The sequence below is a fragment of the Acartia tonsa genome, chromosome 11 (assembly GCF_053477335.1).
Source record: "Acartia tonsa isolate MP-2025a chromosome 11, ASM5347733v1, whole genome shotgun sequence".
Lineage (NCBI taxonomy): Eukaryota > Metazoa > Arthropoda > Copepoda > Calanoida > Acartiidae > Acartia > Acartia tonsa.
In genome coordinates, this window is record NC_137270.1 from 24972638 (window position 1) to 24993382 (window position 20745).

General features: G+C 33.6%; 2 protein-coding genes across 3 annotated transcripts in view; both read right to left on the reverse strand.

Annotated features, from left to right (window-relative positions):
• The window catches only part of LOC145331678 (uncharacterized), a 40246-nt gene extending 29470 nt beyond the window's left edge, over nucleotides 1-10776 (reverse strand). For both annotated transcript variants that reach the window (XM_080176465.1, XM_080176466.1), the window contains exons 1-9: nucleotides 10490-10776; nucleotides 10201-10292; nucleotides 9776-9863; nucleotides 7933-8021; nucleotides 7541-7607; nucleotides 7027-7121; nucleotides 6582-6643; nucleotides 4034-4101; nucleotides 2-85 (exon numbers count right to left, since the gene is read on the reverse strand). In XM_080176465.1, the coding sequence (XP_080032591.1) occupies nucleotides 2-85; nucleotides 4034-4101; nucleotides 6582-6643; nucleotides 7027-7121; nucleotides 7541-7607; nucleotides 7933-8021; nucleotides 9776-9863; nucleotides 10201-10292; nucleotides 10490-10732 (888 nt within the window). In that variant the 5' untranslated portion in view covers nucleotides 10733-10776. The remainder of the gene's footprint in view (nucleotide 1; nucleotides 86-4033; nucleotides 4102-6581; nucleotides 6644-7026; nucleotides 7122-7540; nucleotides 7608-7932; nucleotides 8022-9775; nucleotides 9864-10200; nucleotides 10293-10489) is intronic.
• Nucleotides 10777-10908: 132 nt separating this feature from the next.
• Glo1 (Glyoxalase 1) lies at nucleotides 10909-20710 on the reverse strand. Its single transcript, XM_080176470.1, has 8 exons — nucleotides 20597-20710; nucleotides 15559-15618; nucleotides 15120-15174; nucleotides 14209-14319; nucleotides 13067-13119; nucleotides 12739-12819; nucleotides 12285-12359; nucleotides 10909-11778 (listed from the first exon to the last, which is right to left on the reverse strand). The coding sequence occupies exons 1-8, from the start codon at nucleotides 20653-20655 to the stop codon at nucleotides 11721-11723; spliced, it is 552 nt and encodes a 183-aa protein (XP_080032596.1). The 5' UTR covers nucleotides 20656-20710; the 3' UTR covers nucleotides 10909-11720.
• Between the last annotated feature and the right edge of the window lie 35 nt (nucleotides 20711-20745).

Genomic DNA, 20745 nt, shown 5'->3' on the forward strand with positions numbered 1-20745 from the left:
CCTTGGATAAATCTAGGTGGGGAGAACACTGTTCCACAGCCTTCATAATTGAATCTGTGGTGTTCAGCTCAGGTGCATTCTCCGCCTAAGTACATATATATATTATAATGAAGAAATTGACAACAAAACCCCATAATGTCAAGCTCCCCTCATGATATCCATTAATTTTTTAACTGTAACTCCAACCCTACAGATTTGAAGCCTATTGACCTTTGGAACAAAAAACAGAGAAAAGTAGCGAGATTAATAGAAGGCATCTCTGATCGTGACTGATGAGGTGGCTACACACACAAAAAAGGATAGGTACTACCTACCATAAAAAGGATTTTGCAGAAAAAAATACACTGTGGGCTACAATTGAATCAAGACAAAAGTAAGTGCCGAGCCCTGGGACCTATGTAGAGTGAAAATATACATGAATCCTTGATGATTCCAGGTGGAGACAAAATATTTTAGCGGGGTCTTTTGGTTTTTTTTTCAATTTAAAGTTCTGAAAAAAAATTGAAAAAAATATGAAAATATTTAATAAAAAACAAACAAAAAAAAATTTTTAATATTTTTTTTTATTTAAAGATACAAACAACTTATATAAATACTATAAGCTTAAAAAAAATCACAATTTTCAAATTTAGACTTTCAATATAAAGATTTGTAGAAAAAACCTAACAACAAATTCTAACATATTTCTGATCAACATAGCAATAAAACGTCTTTTGCAAAATCTTTATCATCAAAAATAAGTAGCACTTACTAAAGACTTTTTTTCATTTAAACTTATACTTTTCACATTAATTAACTTTAAAGATTGATTTTTTTAAAAAGAAAGGTTGCGTGATTTTTTATTCATAATTAATTGCCTAATTTTGAGATTCAGATAAAAAACCTTACTGCTTTATATCATTGGATACTCTACTAGCAGCGGCTACGCCTCTAGAGGCATATAGGGACCCTTAGGTTGGGGGGGAAGTCGAACCCCCCCTTACAATTACAGTTTTTTTTTTAATGAAAAAGTTAAAAACATTTATTTTAGAGAGTTGATTCTCTTGTAATAGTGATGGTACCCTTCCCCAAAAAAGTAATAAACCTTACCAGGACATATAAGAAGCTACCATGTAAAGGAGAACCATATTGGTTCAGTGGTTAGTGAGATCCCTTGGTGCACAAAGACTCACATAGAACGTGTTACTTTATTATAAAGATACATATATACACAGAAACTCTACAATCAGAGTATGTCTGTTTGTTCATCCGTCTGTATAAAAACATTACAGAATATATTTATTTGGTACTAGCGGCTACGCCCCTAGAGATTTTTATTTTAGACTTAAAAAGAAAAATTATTTTTTTGTGTGTGAAATGGGGTCCTTTTTTAGGGGTTGATTTTTAAGCCTAAAATAAAAATATAGTTGTTGAATTCAACCTCTTCTTCACCTCTTAAGTGCCCCTAAAGGCCTCTAATATTAAAATTTTAAATTTAAGGAGTTAGATGTTTATTAAACACATAAGCATCTTTATAGATGTTATTTATATGTTTAAAGAATAAATGACAATCGACCTCCAGGTTTTGATGCAGCAGGCCTCCAGGTGGACTCTGGACAGGTAAAAAACAAAATTTCTTATTTATGTAGTTAGAGGTTAGTTTATAAAACACAATAAGCATCTCTTTAGATGTTATTTACATATCTGAAGAGAAATACAATTGACCTCCAGGTCCAGATGCTGCAGGCTTCCATGTAGACTCTGTCCAGAGAAAACCTGAAGGCCTGAACTTGAACTCTTCAAATAAGAAATTTGAGTCTTTTATCTGTCCTGAATGAACCTGAACTTGGATCCCGTATGTTAATATTATCCAAATAAATGTATATTCTGTTATATAAATAGACCTCTAACTCTTCATATAAGAAATTTGATTTTTTACCTGTGGACCTGGAGGCCTGCAGGGCTTGACCCTGGGGGTTAATTTTCAATTTTTTTCTTAGTATGTTAATAACATCCAAAAAGATGCATATTCTGTTTTATAGGTTGACCTCTAACTCTTCAAACAAAAAATTTAAATTTTTACCAGTCCAGAGTGGACCTGGTGGCCTGCAGGCCCAGAATTTGGAGGCCAATTTTATTTTTTTTCTTCAGATATGTTAATAACACCCTGAAAGATGCATATTTTGTTTAATAAGTTGATCTCTAAATTTTACAATTTTTTACCTGTCCAGAAACCACCTTTTAGCCTGCAGCACCTGAACCTGGAAACTTATTAAATATAAGTGAACTACCACCCAAAAATAAACTTTTATCCCAAATAACCTATAGTCTCACATTATTACCTAGATTAATAATCACTGAGTAAGCAAAAGTGGTAAAACTTCCCCCTCACCCTTAAGTTAATTCTATAAAAATAACTGATATTTAAATCATAATCACAAACAAAAATATATTTTAAAGGGTTTTCTTCATCTCTTTTTTACTGTAGAGCTTTATGCATTTTTGTCATATCACAGTATCTTTTGAGCCCCCCGCAGCGGCTAGAAATAGGAGAAGACCTATTGTGAAAATAAGACAAAACGCTCCTTAAGAGGCGTTGTCACAAAACTGATAATATTTGTTTTTTGTTATATAAATGTAATATTATATAGTATATATAGTAAATTTTGGTCAAGTAAAGTTAATAATATATAGTATATATAGTAAATTTTGGTCATATAGTATGATATAGTATCCAAATTCATCCTATATAGTATAAATAGTATATATAGTATGCAGTGGTCGCCCTGACTATGGTTCTCCTTTACATGGTAGCTTTTCATATGTCCTGGTAAGGTTTATAACTATTTTAGGAAAGGGTACCACCACTATCCCAAGAGAATTAACTCTCCAAAATAAATGTTTTTGACTTATTCATTAAAAAAAAACTGTTATTATAAGGGGGGTTCGACTCCCCCCCCCCCCTACCCAAGGGCCTCATATGCCTCTAGAGGCGTATCCATTAATAAAAAGTAGTACCTAAAGTTTTTTATCTGAATCTCAAAATTAGGCAATTAATTATGAATAAAAAAATCACGCAACCTTTCTTTTAAAAAAATCAATCTTTAAAGTTAAATAATGTGAAAAGTATAAGTTTAAATGAAAAAAAGTCTTTAGTAAGTGCTACTTATTTTTGATGATAAAGATTTTGCAAAAGACGTTTTATTGCTATGTTGATCAGAAATATGTTAGAATTTGTTGTTAGGTTTTTTCTACAAATCTTTATATTGAAAGTCTAAATTTGAAAATTGTGATTTTTTTTAAGCTTATAGTATTTATATAAGTTGTTTGTATCTTTAAATAAAAAAAAATATTACAAATCAATTTTTGTTGGTTTTTTATTCAAGATTTTCATATTTTTTTCAATTTTTTTTCAGAACTTTAAATTGAAAAAAAACCAAAAGACCCCGCTAAAATATTTTGTCTCCACATGGAATCATCAAGGATTTATGTATATTTTCACCCTACATAGGTCCCAGGGCTCGGCACTTACTTTTGTCTTGATTCAATTGTAGCCCACAGTGAATACTTTTTAAGGGGATTTACTTTCTGGTAAGAAACGAATTTCATTGATAACAAAAATAAAGCTTAGAATTAATATTTATATGGTGTCAAATGCCTTCTTTCAGTATAAGTTTTCGAACTTGTTCTGAAAACTATTTTTAATTAAAGTACACTTAAACCCTGCGTTTGAATTTTGTTAATAGTAATACTATACCTAGTATTCTATTTAGTGGATAATAAGTTTATTCTTTGATGTTTCTTGGTAAGTTGCCTGAATTGATGTACATTTTTAATGAGGATCCAAAAATTTACCCCTTGTGTACATTGAAATTATTGGTTGAAACGTTTGAACACTTAAGTTAATTAATAAATCAATCAAAATCAACCTAAGTCCCCAAAGTTAGTAAGCCAACGAATAAGACAACGTTATTATAAAACTTTGGGGACTCGTGTAATATTCAGCCCATTGTCCCCTCTCTCACTGCATTACCCTAGAATTTGAATAGCTTACTTGTCTGTGAAGAGTAATTTCACCTTCCTCCGCCTCCATTCTGCCCCAATCCAATAATGGAGGACAGCCTAGATAGATACAAAGATATTTTTTAGTCTGATAGATAGATAGATCCAATAATGGAGGCAGCCTAGATAGATCCAAAGATACTTAGTCCGATAAATAGATAGTAAGATCCAATACCTAATGGAGGACAGCCTAGATAGATACAAAGATATTTAGTCTGATAGATAGATAGATCCAATAATGGAGGGCAGCCTAGATAGATACAAAGATACTTAGTCAGATAAATAGATAGATCCAATACCTAATGGAGGACAGCCTAGATAGATACAAAGATATTTAGTCTGATAGATATATAGATCCAATAATTGAGGACATCCTAGATAGATACAAAGATTCTTAGTCAAATAGATAGGTAGATAAATCCAATAATGGAGGACATCCTAGATAGATACAAAGATACTTAGTCAGATAAATAAATAGCTTCAATAATGGAGGACATCCTAGATAGATAAAAAGATTCTTAGTCAAATAGATAGATAGATCCAATAATGGAGGGCATTCTACAGGGTGTTTTTTTTAATAAGACAAAAGTTTTGCTTAATATAACCCACTTGCCAAGGACAGAAATTAATAATCTATATCTTAATTTCTTCATTTGGTTGGGGAGTTTTGTATAAGAAAAAAATACTTGACGATTTTCAACAAATAATGCCTTAAAAACCGGTTTTTCGAAAGTACCTATTTTTGGAAGATTTTTGGATCATGACCAATTTAAAGGGTGTGCTAAAATGCGTGCCTTTTTAAAAATCAAATTGCGCGGCTTGTGTTAATAGTAGAAAAATGTTACGCATACCGTTAGAATTGTCATAAACTCTAGTTATTAGAAATATATGTGTCATATTCATGCTATTTGTAGTATAGAAGCTACGTTGGAAAATGTAAGAAAGGTTGAAAAGTTTTAAGTAAGTTGGGACATTTTACCACGTAGCTCCAAAACTATATGAAGCACAGGAATATTTCTTAAACACCCAAAAACTAGAGTTTATGACGATTCTAACGATATGAATAACATTTTTCTACTATTAACACAAGCCGCGCAATTTGAATTTTAAAAACATACGCATTTTAGCACACCCTTTAAATTGGTCATGATCCAAAAATCTTCCAAAAATAGGTACTTTGGAAAAACCGGTTTTTAAGGCATAGTTTGTTGAAAATCGCCAAGTATTTTTTTCTTAAACAAAACTCCCCAACCCAATGAAGAAATTAAGATATAGATTATTAGTTTCTGTCACTGGCAAGTGGGTTATATTAAGCAATACTTTTGTCTTATTAAAAAAAAACACCCTGTAGATAGATACAAAGATTCTTAGTCAAATAGATAGATAGATCCAATAATGGAGGACATCCTAGATAGTTACAAAGATACTTAGTCATATAAATAAATAGCTTCAATAATGGAGGGCATTCAGATAGATACAAAGATTCTTAGTCAAATAGATATAAAAATCTAATAATGAAGGACATCCAAGATAGATACAAAGCTTTTTAGTCAAATAGATAGATAAATCCAATAATGGAGGACATCCTAGATAGATAAAAAGATACTTAGTCAGATAAATAGATACAAAGATTCATATATTAATTGCAATTTCTTTTAAAACTCAGAAGCCATCCTGGTGCTTTCCCTCATAGTGCCTATCGAGACTTTAAATAATAAGGAGTGACAGGCAGTGTTTCGGAGCCGAAGCCGGGAGCCGTCATATTTAGCTGGAGCCGGAGCCGTAATTTTGGTTAAAAAACGGCTCCGGCTCCGGACTAGATAAATAAAGAGATTTTTTATAAATTATAATTTGGTAATTCTGTTTTGTCATGTGCAAATGCCCTTTTAAAGTTTTTCAAGTCCATTTTTATCAAAAAGTGAACTTTTAAAACCTTCATAAGTCAAAAATAAACAATATTTTTTTATGGGGAAAAAATATATGTCGAATTTTTATTGATTTTAGGTTGGAGCCGGAGCCGTATTTCCAGATACGGCTCCGCGGAGCCGGAGCCGCACCAAAATCAAACGGCTCCGAAACACTGGTGACAGGGATTAGTTTTTACCCATGCCCTAACCCTTTTGGGCTAGTATCCAGTACCCAATTTAACCTAACCTAACCTAACATTACCTAAAGAAAGCAACAAACAAACGAAAAACTTATTTCCAGTGCAAACTTTAATTCCACTAGGCTTCATTCCAAAAACTAATAAACTCAGTGAGATACAACCTAAATCTTATCGTAAACCAGGGATATATAGGGATAAGACAATGGGCGATAAATAAATCAAACACATTTCCAATGATGATGAATAAAATTAACCCTGCGGTTGTTGAAATTAATTGAAATGTTAAGACACTACTATTCTGGAATTCGTTATAAATGACCCTGAGTTTGTGAGCCAACTAATAAGATAACGTGGTTATAATTAAGCACCAGCGTAATTTACAATCCAATGTCCCCTCTATCCCCTGTCTTAAAGTAATGGACTGCCTGCTTACCTGGAATTATAATGGCGTTTGGTTCCTTCTGGTCCTGTGAAAAACTGGCAACGCTTTCAAACCTTTAAATACAGGAAAATTATAACTGGATAAAAAAGTAAAATGCTGAATATGAACAACTAAGGTGACTGAAGACTATGCATAGAGGTGCTTTCCTTTAAAGTGCCTATCGAGCACAGAAAATATTCTCTTTTTAAAAAATAAAGAGGTAACGGGGAGTAGATTTTTTCTTGTGCAAATAAACGAACCAACAAACGAAACCTCGGTCCTCCGCTTATTTTAATTTATTTAAAAACTAAGTTGAGGGGGGGGGGGGTGGTTGCTTTACAAGGCACTATAGGGCAATTGCTATCTGAATTCTTAACGATATTTTAATTATGAAAAATTGACACCTAATTATGAAGCATATGTGTTACTAAAAATTGAATAAAAACAAAAAACTTACTTTTCAATAAAATCATCAAGATCTGTGAATAGTTTGTCCTGCTTCTCATTTCTAAACTTCTTCATGTCCAGGTTCAATAACATCTCACCTTCAACCTAACAACAATGGATATAGAATAAGTGGATATTTTCAGAAATTCACGCATACCCTGATAAAATGTTTTTTTCAGCTGGCTAATAAAACGATACCCCCTCCCCCCAAACCCTTATGACTTTACCAATTCACTCCAATAACCATGGAGGAACGCATTGACCAATAAATGGGGACTTTATTAGCAACCTAAATTGATGAAAAAAATTCGTAACACAATTTTAGGAAAGTTCAGTATTGTCCAGTTTAAGGTTTCGGCGGTTGGGCAGCGAAAATAACCTACAAATTTTTTTAAAAATAAAGATTAATATGAGGGGAAGTTTGGTAATGGTCAATCAAGATTTTAAAAACAGAAAAATAGGGAGTATGAAAAAAAATAATATAATAGGTTTAGAAGAATGTAAGGACTTGAGTAAATTTTTACCTCTGGGGCCTTTTCCTTTCTGGGGGCAACTCTCAAGTTCAGACCACGCAAGCTTGACCCATCCAATCTAAAAAAATAACAGGAATAAATAAAAGAACTGTAGGTACCTAAGCAGTTTTCAGTAAATAATTCTTTAATAATTCACATTTAGCAAATGTGGCGATAAATTGATGTACTTCCCCAATGATGATGCACAAAATTACCCTTTCTTTGGATTACAATTAGTAGCTGTAAAGTTTGAACACTCAACACTCAAACCAACCAATCAAAATTGATTAAAAGTCCCCAAAGTTGTTAAGCCAACGAATAAGAAAAGATTATTATAAAGCTTTGGGGACTAGTGTGAAAAGCGGCCAATTGTCCCCTCCCTCCCTGATTGCAACACAACTTACTTGCAAGCTTGCACAACTGACTTCTCTTCCTTGAATAGAATAAATCCAAATCCCTCCTTCAGTGTAACTCTCTCAACTTCACCACAATCCTAAACAGGAGTTTTCATCAATTATGTCTATAGTTTTTACTATTTTTGATTCATAAACTGCGAACCAAAAAAATAGGCAAATCCGAATTTTCAAAATGGCAGCTTCATTATTCATTTGGGACGAATTTACTGTAAATATAATATATAGATGCATCTTTTTGTTACAAGTTTCACCCGTTGATTTTTTATTAATTAGCACCAATGAAGCACAAGATCAAAAAACAGCATTTTGGGTAAAAACTGGTGAACCAAAAAGATATGCAAATCCAAAACAAATCAATGGAAAAACGATTTTTTTGCACTTTTCTTCTGTTTTAAAGATTGATTCTGATAAATTCACAATTTTTTAAGGGATTTATACATTAATTATTATGAAATGTAGTATAAGGTAGAAATTAATGATTTTTTTAAATAAGAAATATTAGAAAAAAAGAAATTCAACCCCTATCACCTTAGAGGTCAGCTGCTGACCTCCAGTTTAATGGATGTAGCCTAATACATGTTAAAGATAAAAATTACCCTGAAAAGTATACAAAAATGCTTTTTAATGTGTTAAAAAAAAATATTTTAAAATCTTGATTTTGAGGATGATGTCCTTTCAGATGCTCCTATTGGTGGTGATGGTGAGCCAAATGTTATCAAAGTACATGCCCATTACAACAACTTGTCTATCAACCTATGTACTATTTTTTGTAGTCATAGCAATCTCCAATGGAGCCTCAAGACAAGAAATATAAACATCTTCTAAAAACGACAGTATTTACCTTATGCATTTGAGTAATTAAACTTGCAATTTTTTTCTTTTTTAATACTGCTTGGCTGGAGGCTGCTATGAATACAAAAACTGGACCATAGTTCAATATATAAGTTGTCATCATGGTGATGCACTTTGATAACATTTGGCTCACCATCACTACCCATAGGAGCATCTTAAAGGCCATCATCCTCAAAATCAAGATTTTAAAATAGATTTTTTTAACACATTAAAAATCATTTATGTATACTTTTGGGAGTAATTATTATTTTTAATATGTATTTAGCTTCATCCATAAGACTGGAGGTCAGCAACTGTCCTCTAAAGTGATAGGGGTCAAATTTCTTTTTTTCTAATATTTCTTGTTTTAAAAGATCATTAATTTCTACCTTATACTATATTTCATAATAATTAATGCATAAATCCCTTTAAAAATTGTTAATTTATTAGAATCAATCTTTAAAACAGAAGAAAAGTGCAAAAAAAATCGTTTTTGCATTGATTTGTTTTGGATTTGCATATCTTTTTGGTTCACCAGTTTTTACCCAAAATGCTGTTTTTGAGATCTTGTGCTTCATTGGTGCTAATTAATAAAAAATTAACGGTGGAAACTTGTAACCAAAAGATGCATCTACATTTTATATCAACAGTAAAATCATCCTAAATGAATATTAAAGCTGCTATTCTGCAAATTCAGATTTGCCTATTTTTTTGGTTCGCAGTTTAATTTCTTTTTTTCAATACTTAAAAATGTTCATATTTTTTAAAAGTTCAGCTGCCTTGAAAATTAACAAATGATAAGATTCTTTGTAGTCAAGAAAAAATTAACGTCTTTAGTAAGGCGCGCTGTTTCGCCGAGATTAGAACCCATCATCATCTCCCCGGCGACGAGCGGATGCACGGTCCAAGGTATGCCATTGGGATACACTTGAGTCTGTATATAATAATATATTATACAAAATTGGAGACTCGCCACAGAATAATAATAAATAGAAAATACCTTAAAATGATTGAGCAGTTCATTTGCTGTTGTTCCACGTTCAATAAACCCAATGTAAATTGTTCTCCTCTCCTCATCTTCATAATCCCTGGATTGATAGATATTTTAATTTATGGTCTGGTTAGGTTAATTAGGGTCGAGATTAGTCCTGCCTTGGTAATGCCTCACATGAATTAACATCGGGGCTAAAAAAAAACTTGTTTTAATCTTATAACTGTACATTTTATATCCGCGGAAAGTGGTTTATAACACGAAGCGAGAAATAAATATTATTGCTTATGCTTAGTATTATAAACAGCTTTCCACGGATATAAAAAAAGATACGATACATGATTTTTTAAGTATGGCTTAAAACCGGTTCTAATCCAGCGGATATTAATCGGTTTCGAAGCCATAATGGAAAAATAGGTTCGTATGGTACCTACCTGGACGGTTTCTTGAGTTTTCTAGCTTGAGCAGCTTGTTTGGCCGCAGCTGCAGCTGCTTTGTTCTTGTTACGGCTCGGATTTTTGTTGGCCTAAATATTCAATATTCATTATTTTATGAAAACAGTTAAGACTTTAAGAAAATCGCTTGTCAACATGGATTAATTCTAAATTTAAAATATTAGCAAAAAATTAATGTTAAATTAAAAAACAAAAACGCTATTACCCTTAAGTTGTCTTTGTAAAATGAAATTACCGACAAATGACTGCTATACATAGAGATTATTACCTTAGCCACCCTAACTTCATTCTGTGAATTATTAGAGCTGTTCCTTGACCTCTGTCTGTTTCCCCCACCTCCCCTACCCACACTGCCTCCACGTCCACCTCTAGCAGCTCCCCCGCTTCCACCCTCGGCACTAGCGCCCCCACCTCCGCCGCTTTTCTTGTAGCCACCCGCCTCTTGCCCGCCGCTCACGCCGCCCCCTGTATGATGCTGACCTTTGTATCCCTCTTTTTTGTCAACAGTCATTTTTACGAGACTTCTGAAATTTTTCTCCTTTTTAAGATATTAAAAAGTCTGTCCAAATCAACTAAAGAGGACTATCCACGAACAATAGCAAGTGATTCTAAGCACCTTCCAGCATTGATCCATAGTATTTTTTAGTAAATACAATTGGTTTATGTTTAATACCTACTTGGTTTATCGACTAAGAAGTTAGGTTTCACCATTGTTTTATATGAAACTAGTGGCTTCGCCCCTAACCTCTAGGGGCTTTGCCCCAAGAGGTATAATTACATCTTCTATTACTTACCCAGCAGAACGGATCACAAATTTTCGCACCTACCCAGCAGGAAAACATTTTGCGATTAAATTCGCGAAATTCGTAAAATTCGTAAATTTCGTAAATTTCGTAAAATTCGTAAAATTCGTAAAATTCATAAAATTCGTAAAATTTGTAAAAAAAAAAAAAAAATGGGGGGGGATTTTTTTGTTTTTGGGGGTGTCCCACTCCCCAAGAAAATAGCTTAAAACCACCGCAGGACCAACAGGTATATACCCTGAAGAGTAGAATCCGATCGGTTCAGTGGTTACTGAGAACTTAAGCTTCAGACGGACAGACAGACGGACGGACGGACGGACAGACATCATTCTACTTTGTATTATAGATAAACTTTGAAATGTAAAGCATATTTTGATGCAATATCAACAAACGCTTTGTATAAAACCTTGGTGAAACCTAACTTTTTAGTTGATAAACTAAATATTAAACATAAATCTAGTATATTTACTAAAAAAATACTATGGATCAATGCTGGAAGGTGCTTAGAATCATTTGCTCTCGTTCGTGAATAGTCCCCTTTTGAAGATTTTTGGTTCAAAAATAAAATTTCTAATTATATGAAGCTCAAATATATCACAACGTACCAAATTTTAGAATAAAATACTTGTTAAAATAGTTGATAACAAATTTAATTTATAATAAAAATAAATTATAATAATTAAGAAAATATGTGAACTAAAAAGCTCCTTTCATATTGTTGGCACTAAGAATCTCAATCCAATATCCGTCCGGATCCTTAACAAATAGATATAATCATCTAGATATACACTCTCTATATCGGCCAATAGAAAAACAGTGGAGAAACAATCCGGTCATCTTGTTGGTTAAAAAATGTACAGATTCTGGTACGAAAGGGCATAATAAAAATGTCTCCCAACGTAAAATGTAATTGTAAAGCTTATGACAAAACATCTAAAATACAAAGAAGAACGATGGCCATTGGCGACCCCCCCCCCCCTCCCCAACAATTTTTTTTTCTTTTCTTCTTTCACATCTTAATTAAAAAGATGGGCTTTTTGGGATTCAACTCCCCCCTCCGTTAGTGGCCCTAGAGGCCTCTAGGGAACACCGCTATTATATTATAAGTCAGATATGAAGTTGAATTTCGTCACTCGTATTAAAATGATGAATCGTATATAACAAAATAAACCCTAAGATGTTTGTCGGCTAAAATTTCTTTTTTTTTTAAGTTTAACGGATTATGGGGCCAGTTTGACCATCTAGATCTATTATATCTATTCCTTGACAAAAGCCAGGCCCTTCATCTTTCCATCATTAGGCTTCTTCACAAATTCTACTCCTAGCTCTTCAAATCTAAAAAATTATAGGTATTATTTTATTTTAAGCATTTAGATGTTCCTTTACGTTTTAGGCCAGGTTGCACAGTTCTAATCCAATCCCCAAAAGGCTATGATTTTTTTCAGGGTTCGGAAGCCGCGTGTAAGCCTCAGTGAAATCTTCATTCTATCACTATAAAATTTAGCTGGATGTATAAAACTGCTCTTTAGCAGACAATCCTTCTTTCTGAAATTTCTTTTTCTGCTCACAAGCAGGTTTAAAACTGAGGCTTATGCGCGGCTGAGGCGCGGCTTCCGAACCCTGATTTTTTTTTGTCTGCAAAATCTATCTGATCATAATCTATCTATCTATCTATCTATCCATGCATTTATCTATCTATTTCTCTATTGTTCACCTTTTACAGGCTACATCAACATCTGGCACCGTAATTCCAATGTGACCAAACCCTCGGGGATCAGTATTGCCGGTGTGATACCTAAACATAACATTTTGACATTTAAAATATATTTTAAACCGGTTTTAATAACTTGTGGTTGCGCCCTATAAGAAATATGAGGATAAGAACACAAAAAGTATTTTTGGTGGGGGGGGGAGGGGTGGGGGAGTGGTATTTTCCTTTTCTTTTTTTTGTACCAGGACCTATGAGAAGTTTCACTGTGAAGGAGAACCATATCGGTCAGCGGTTTTCAACCAATTTCATATAGGGATAGAATAAAACTTACTTCATTTCTGGATCATTTTCAGTTCCCCAGTTATGAGTAAGCTCCAATGTGGCCTAAAAGTAAGGCTGTTTTATAGAAATAATAAACTCAATATTTTTTTTAAGACCAATTCTTATTTTACCAAAAAACTTTTTAGAAGACATTAAGACAACAAGTATTTCTTTTCTAGATAAGTGTAAAAATTAAAGTTAAGTAAATATTTAAAATAAGGGGGGGGGGGGAAACTTGGTACATAAGCCTAGTCCTATAGATACTACATCTAAATGACAAAAAAATTCAAATTTTTTTATTTGTAGGTTAGGTAAGGTAAGAAAAACCATGCGGAAATGGGCGAAAATGGGGTTTTTAGGCCTTTTTTGGTCTTTTTTGATGTAGAAACTTACCTTTAATTGTTTTTTATTAGATTTTTTCCTTAAATACACTGTGTCTATACACAAGGACAATTAGGTATTTAAGATGATTCAGCAAGTCGGGGACCGACCCCAGCAGGCTTGGTGGGTGGCTCGCAGGACTAAAGTGCATTTTTTCTAAAGTTTGTTTGTCATATATCAAATATATGTTTTTTTGAGTTTTGGTCCCAAACTTGCTGAATCATCTTAAATAATGTCCTTCTGAATAGACATACAGTATTTAAGGAAAACACTTAAGCAAAAACAATTAAAAAATGTCATTACGCCCCCCCCCCCTCCTTTGTAAACGAACTATTACTTTTGACTAGTAGAAATGTTACTAGACTGATTCAATGGATCTTGAGATGGAAATACATCCATTGGTAAAAAGACTAGTAATTTCAAAAATTTAAAAATATTAAAACCTTAAAAAAGTCATGTACGAGTTATACCGAAAACAAGCTTTTAAAATAGAGCATAAATCTACGTCTTTACAGGGAGAGAGGGGACAATGGCCTGTTTATTGCACTAGTCCCCAAAGTTTTTCTAATAAACTTTACTTATTTGTTGGCTTACCAACTTTGGGGACTTTTTAAAATATTGATTGGTTGGTTCATTAACTTGAATGTCCAAACGTTTCAACAACTAAATGTATCTACATAAAGGGTAATATTTTGTATATCATTTAAGAAGTACATTGTACATCAATTTATCGGCCATTGTCTTATCCCTTTAGATCCCTGACGTTCTTACCTTCTGAGTGAAGCACCAGTAGGTCCTCTCTTTATCATCCCCAGGAATATTTTGAGCTGGGGAAAATCCGAGGAAGTACAGGGAAAACTTCATCTCTGGAAAATGCAAATCCTAAATACAGATTCAATATTGAAATTATATTATCAGGTATCTAAAGGGCCAAGACAATAGCCGATAAATTGATCCCTTTTTTACAATGAGTGGTTGAGACGGTTGGACACTCAACCGACTTATAGAACCAACCATTTAAAATTCAATTAAGTCAGTCCCTAAAGTTATTGAGACAAAGAATAAGAAAACGTTATTGTAACACTTAAGGGACTAGTGTAATCAACAGTTCCTCCAAGACGATTATACTTTTATAAAAGTAACAGGATGTTAGTCAATAGCAAAAAATTTCTCTAACCACTAGACAAATATGGTTCTCATTTATAAAAGGAGCTTCTTATTGGTCCAGCGAAGTTTATAATTAGTTATGGGAAGGGTAGGTACCTTCCTCCTCTTAATAAAAAATAAACCCTAACCTATCTCATTGTTAAATGTAAACCTTAATATAAATATTAAATAGATATGGCCGACATAACTTCAAATGAAATGCTACGACCATAGCATCTAGGGGTTCCGTCTGCAACAGGGCTTCAAAAAATCGCTTAAAACCACCCCAAGACTTAAAACTGAAAATAAAATAGCCTTAACCCATCACAGGACCAATGTGAACCTTACCTTAAATAGAGAACCCATCGGATCAATATTTATTAAGATCTTAAGCTGCAGACAAAAACCATTACTACTTTATTTAATGCGATATTTCATTCACAATTTATTAGTTTCAAAATTTTATCAATTATAGACGCCATCGTCCTTGTTTAAAGTCTTAATTTAGACACAAAAAGATTTCATGAATTATTTACCTTAAAAAGTCTCATTCCCAGAATTCTGGTGTAAAAATCCAAAGATTTCTTAGGGTCCTATACTGAGACATTTTTTTTATTTCGGCAATTTTTGCAAGATTATTTTAACAAACTTAAAATGATTCTTGATAACAATGCTTACGGGAATTAACTTAATGCCTATCATAAAAAGTAGTAAGGTTTTTATCTTTTAGCTTAAAATTTCGTTAACTACTGAACCGATTGAGTGCTTTATCTTATGACGCTTCTTATAGGTCCCTGAATGGTTTTAGGCAATTTGATTTTTTACATCTAAGCTTGGTTTAGGGATATTTTCCTAATTTTCTTATTCCTTCGAATACAAAGCTTCTAGATGCTAATTGCTAAGGAGCACAGTCACAAGTCCTTAAATAAAAGCAAGAAAAGACATATTCCATTAATATTTCAAGCCTAAATAAATTCCTTTATTCTGTACATTGTCTGTTGGAATATGAACTCTTCAGTGCTTGCATCTGGTTCTCTAAATTAAGCACAAGATGTTCAGTTGTCATAAAAAAGAAGAGAGTACATGCGATGAATATTTTTTAAAATCACTAAATCTTTATAAAACATGTTTTTATTTGAAGCTGGACTGACATACCGACAGACCAAGGGGGGGGGGGGGGGGGGGGAGTTTATACAGTTATAGGAAATGAAAATTCGGTACCAAATTTTGCCCTGGCCGTTTGGGCTTGTTTTTATAGTTATCAACCTAATTCTTTTTGTAAGCTCTCTTATATGATTGGATCTACCTGTAAAATTTTGTTAATTGAATTTTGGGACTTTCCCTCTAGGGACTAGTGGGGCAAAAGACCCCACGAAATACTAAAATTTTAAGTTATGAGCTTATTTTTAAAGATGAGTTGATACAAAATTTATAAGTTTTGAGCTTACATGCCCCTAGAGGTAAGGTGCAAAAATGAAATATGGGATGGCTAATCATCTCATTTATGCAATAAAAGCTTCCATTTAAAAAACCAGCTCGATATCTTTAAAAATAAGCTCATAACTTAAAATTTTAGTGTTTGGGGGGGTCTTTTGCACCACTAGCCCCTTGAAGGAAAGTCCCAAAATTCAATTTTCAAAGTTTTAAAGGTAGATCCAATCATATAAGAGAGCTTACAAAAAGATTTAGGTTGATATCTATAAAAACAAGCCCAAACGGCCAGGCCAAAATTTGATACTGAATTTTCATTTCCTATAACTGTACTAACTCCCCCCCCCCACCCCCCTTAACTATATTCTGGATAATCATTGATACAAGGAAACATCAACAAAATTAATTTAAAATTAAGTAAATATTCTGTATTATTACTTTACAAATTAGGGAAAGAAATAGAGGCAGAAAGAAAAGAAATTCAATTTGGTGGGAAAATATTCACCCCTGAGGTGGGTTCTTAAAAAACTGAACTTTGGAACACTCGTTTGGAACACTCAATTTCTCCCTTGTTTTCCCATTTTTTTTTAACATTAAATGGGGGTAAATGCAAATGTCATTCTTAAAAAAAAATTGAATTGAAAAAAATAGTGTACCAAAATAATGTTCCAAAAGACCGAGTGGTGTAGTCCCAATTAAATTTGGAATATTTTTTTTTTTAATTCAGAGATTTTTCAAATTTTCAAATATTTAGATTAAGCATAAAAAACATGTCTAAAAAACCAAATACCCTTCCTCAAGATTATTGTTTTAATGGGTGGAATAAAATATCTCCATAGCAACAGTCAAAACTTAATCGATAGATAGATAACATAGTACTTCTGACACACACACACACCATCCCCCCATTACACACAATAATATTTCCCTCAGAATGAGTTTATAAGAAAACTAGGTATTTTGATCAAGGGGCTACCAATTTTTCAATTTAAAAAAGGTGAAGATTCATTATATAAGTGTTTAATTTTTGTTAGCAATAAAAATAATATGGTAGTTAAATTTAACCCATTAGTGCCGAGCGCCACTTTTATGGACCGATCGAGCTGAAAATCTCAGGGAAGCTTTATAATGGTAAATACGGAATTCCAATTTTTTTGTTTTGCTCTAGTGGCGTGCACAGGAAAGTTGCAATAAAACCCGGTTCGGCGCGAGTAAAAAAACCTTGCGGCATTAATAACCGTTTTTGGCGTTTTTTGGTGCTTTCCCCCGGCATTAAAGCCCGTTTGCGACCTAAATACCCGGTTATTTGGCCCAAAAAATTAAAAATGTAATTTTTGAACGCCCAAAGTGAGATGAACACTTTTTAAAACTACGATACGATCCGTAATTGAAAACTACATAACCTCATGTAATTGATAGAGCTACAACTAACATACAAAACAATTTATATCACATTTAAGATTTTGGCTATAGGTACCACCCCTTTTTGGTTAATAAACCCGGTTTTTGTTGTTGTTGTAAAAAAGATCTATTAGTAAAACCGGGTAATGAAAATTTCAGACTTTCCCCCCATAAGCCAGGGTTGTCATATTGGGCGGGCGCTTTTGGGCGGGCAGTTTTGGGCGGGCGGTTTTGGGCCGCCCAATTTAAGTTCCTTTTGGGCAGTTTTGGGCACCCCCCTTTTAGGGGGAGAGAAAAAGGGGAGGGGGTTAAAAAAGAGGGGGGGCGGGCCTATATTGTGGGTGATATCTATAATACGAAGTAGAACGATGTCTTTCCGTCTGTCTGTCTGTCCCTTAAGATCTCGGTAACCACTGAACCGATCAGATTCTACTCTTCAGGGTATCTACCTATCGGTCCTGTGGTGGTTTTAAGCTATTTTTTGGGGGGTTGGGACACCCCCAAAAATGAAAATTTACCCCCCCAAAAATTTTTTTCTTCTAGAGAACACATTAGACTATGAGCAGCACCAGTAGTAATTTTCTTGAGAACACATTAGACTAGAACACAGTAATAGTGTCTGACTGATTATGACGTATCAAAAATTAGCCAATGAGAGGCCGTTATTGACCAAAGGTAAAATTTATAGTGGCCTCTCATTGGCTAATTTTTTTTGTTACGTCATAATCAGTCAGACACTATTACTGTGTTCATTAGACTATTTTTTTACGAATTTTGCGAATTTGTTATTTAATCGAGAAAATGTTTTCCTGCTGGGTAGGTGTGAAAATTTGCGATTCGTTCTGCTGGGTAAGTAATAGAAGATGTAATTATACCTCTTGGGGCAAAGCCCCTAGAGGCTAGGGGCGAAGCCGCTAGTCCTTATACTAAAGTAACAGGATGTGTGTCTGTTTGTTTGTGTGTTTGTACCGAAGGATCTCGCTAACCGCTGAACCGATCGGGTTCTCCTTAACAGGGTAGCTTCTCATAGGTTCTGGGAAGGTTTATAACTATTTTGAGGGAGGGTACCACCACCCTAAGAGAAATCGCCCCTAGAAAAAACTTTTTTTTCATTTTTTTTAAACTAGAAACAAAAATTGGGGGGAGGAAACCCTCACAAAAAAAAATATTCCTCCCCCCCAATTTTTTTTTACTTTTTCTTTTTAAATCTGATATAATAATTGGATTATCAAATTTGACTCTCCCCTCATCAAGTGCCCCTAGAGGCCTTTAGGGCCGTAGCCGCTAGTTAACTATATAAATTAGTAAGCTTTTTTGTATCTAGAGAAGAATTTCGCTAACTGCTGAACCGATATGGTTCTCCTTTCCAGTGTAGCCTTTATAGGTCCTGAGGTGGTTTTAGGCTATTTTATTTCTAATAATAAGTCTAGGTATGGTTTTAAGCTATTTTCTATCCTTTTTATATGCTTTTTACGACATTTGCCCAAAAAGGGTGCCCAAAACCACTTTTGGGCGCCCAAAACCCGCCTAAAACCCTTTTGGGCAATTAGGCCGCCCAATATAAAAAAAAGTGCCCAATTCGACAACCCTGCGGCATAAGCCGAGCCGGGTCTATATAGAACGTAAAAAAACGATAAAAAAATCATATAAAAAATAATAATTTGAATAAAACGAATTCACAAATGAATGTAAATGCCAATAAACTTTAAATTTCACGAAAAAAATCACTAACTTTACTTCATAAACAAAAAAGTTAGGAGGGGTATTTTAAAATCACCTTGTTTTTCTTGGTTTTCAAATTTTGTTAAGCTATACCGGCAAACGGAAGTAAGCAAATCTGCCTGCTCCAGGGGGAAATGAAAACCAGGGTAGTAGAGGGGGGATTCATACTGAGAATGATGCAATCCTAAAACTGAGAACCGGTTTTTTTCGGCATTTTCTGGAACCGGGCGTTAAAAGCCGGTTCGTCACTAATGGGTTAAGTCCTATCTATAATACAAAGTAGAACGATGTCTCTCTCTGTTCGTCAAAGCTGAAGATCTCAGTAACCACTGAACCGATTATCTACTCTTCAGGGAATTTACCTACTGGTCCTGTGATGGTTTTAAGCTATTTTCTTGAAGATAAATTTTAAGAAAAAAATACCCAAGATCAACAGTTGTTTGATAGGAGGGTGGATAAATATGACTTTGATTGACTTATAGTTGGAAATTCTTTATCAGACAGGGGACATGCACATTGTTTTTTGGCCCTATTAGTTGCATTCTCATAGGTCCCATCATGGCTTTAGGCTATATTTTTTTTTTATTTAGGTCTTAGGATGGTTTTAGGCTTCTTTTATCGCCCCTCTCTCACTAAAAGCTAGATTAAATAATCTATCCAATTAATGACTTAGCAGGAGGGAAGGGGTTAATTAAGACTTTTTAGTAAGCCCCAAAAAATTGTTGCCCCTGACATGAAATTTGTCTACTTAGCAACAGTAATGTTTTGTGTCTGATGAAATTGATAGATAGATAGATTGACGTGTTGCGCGAAAAATAAATACAAAGGGGTTGAAAAGGTAAATAAGGAGACAGTGAGGGAGGGAGGGAGGGTTATTGGGGACGGGAAGGGGGAAAATAGAATTTCTTCCATAGCAACAACTAAAAACGCAATCGATAGAAACTACAATAGATGCATAGTACATAGTTTTATTGACGCGTAAACAAATAATTTATTTAAATGCTAAAATGAGAAATGTAACGTGCGAAAAGGAAATCCCTTAAATGAATGCAATATTTTACGTACTTAAATTTAATAAATATGTTCAAATGCTGCGTTCACTATAAAACAAATTTAAATCATAAGTACGAATGCCGCGCTCAATTTCAAACAAATGTCAAATCTAAAAAATCTTCCAAATTTCAAAATAATGTTCTAATGAGGATGTTTTATCCCCACTCAAAAAATCACTTTGGAACATTATAATAAGTGGGGTAAAAGTTTTTAAAGAATCAATATTACCAAATTTTGTACTTGCCCCACTGGTTATAATGTTCCAAACTGATTTTAGTGGGGTAAAATTTTTTTAAGAACACACCTCTGGATTCGTTTCTATTGAGCATATATCAAAGTGAGGGAGGTTAGGCCTTAAAGAATGAATACTATTGCATGTTAAAAATATATTTGTAAATTTTCATACCCGCAAGCGGCTTTAATTTCTTCTTGAGTTAAACCTCTAACTTCATTTGTTTCGGCCATTTTTTTATGTTCTGTAATGAAGGCATCTATTAGAAGAATTTATTTAATGCAAAATAAAATAAAATGCATTGATTATCATGGGATAGATTA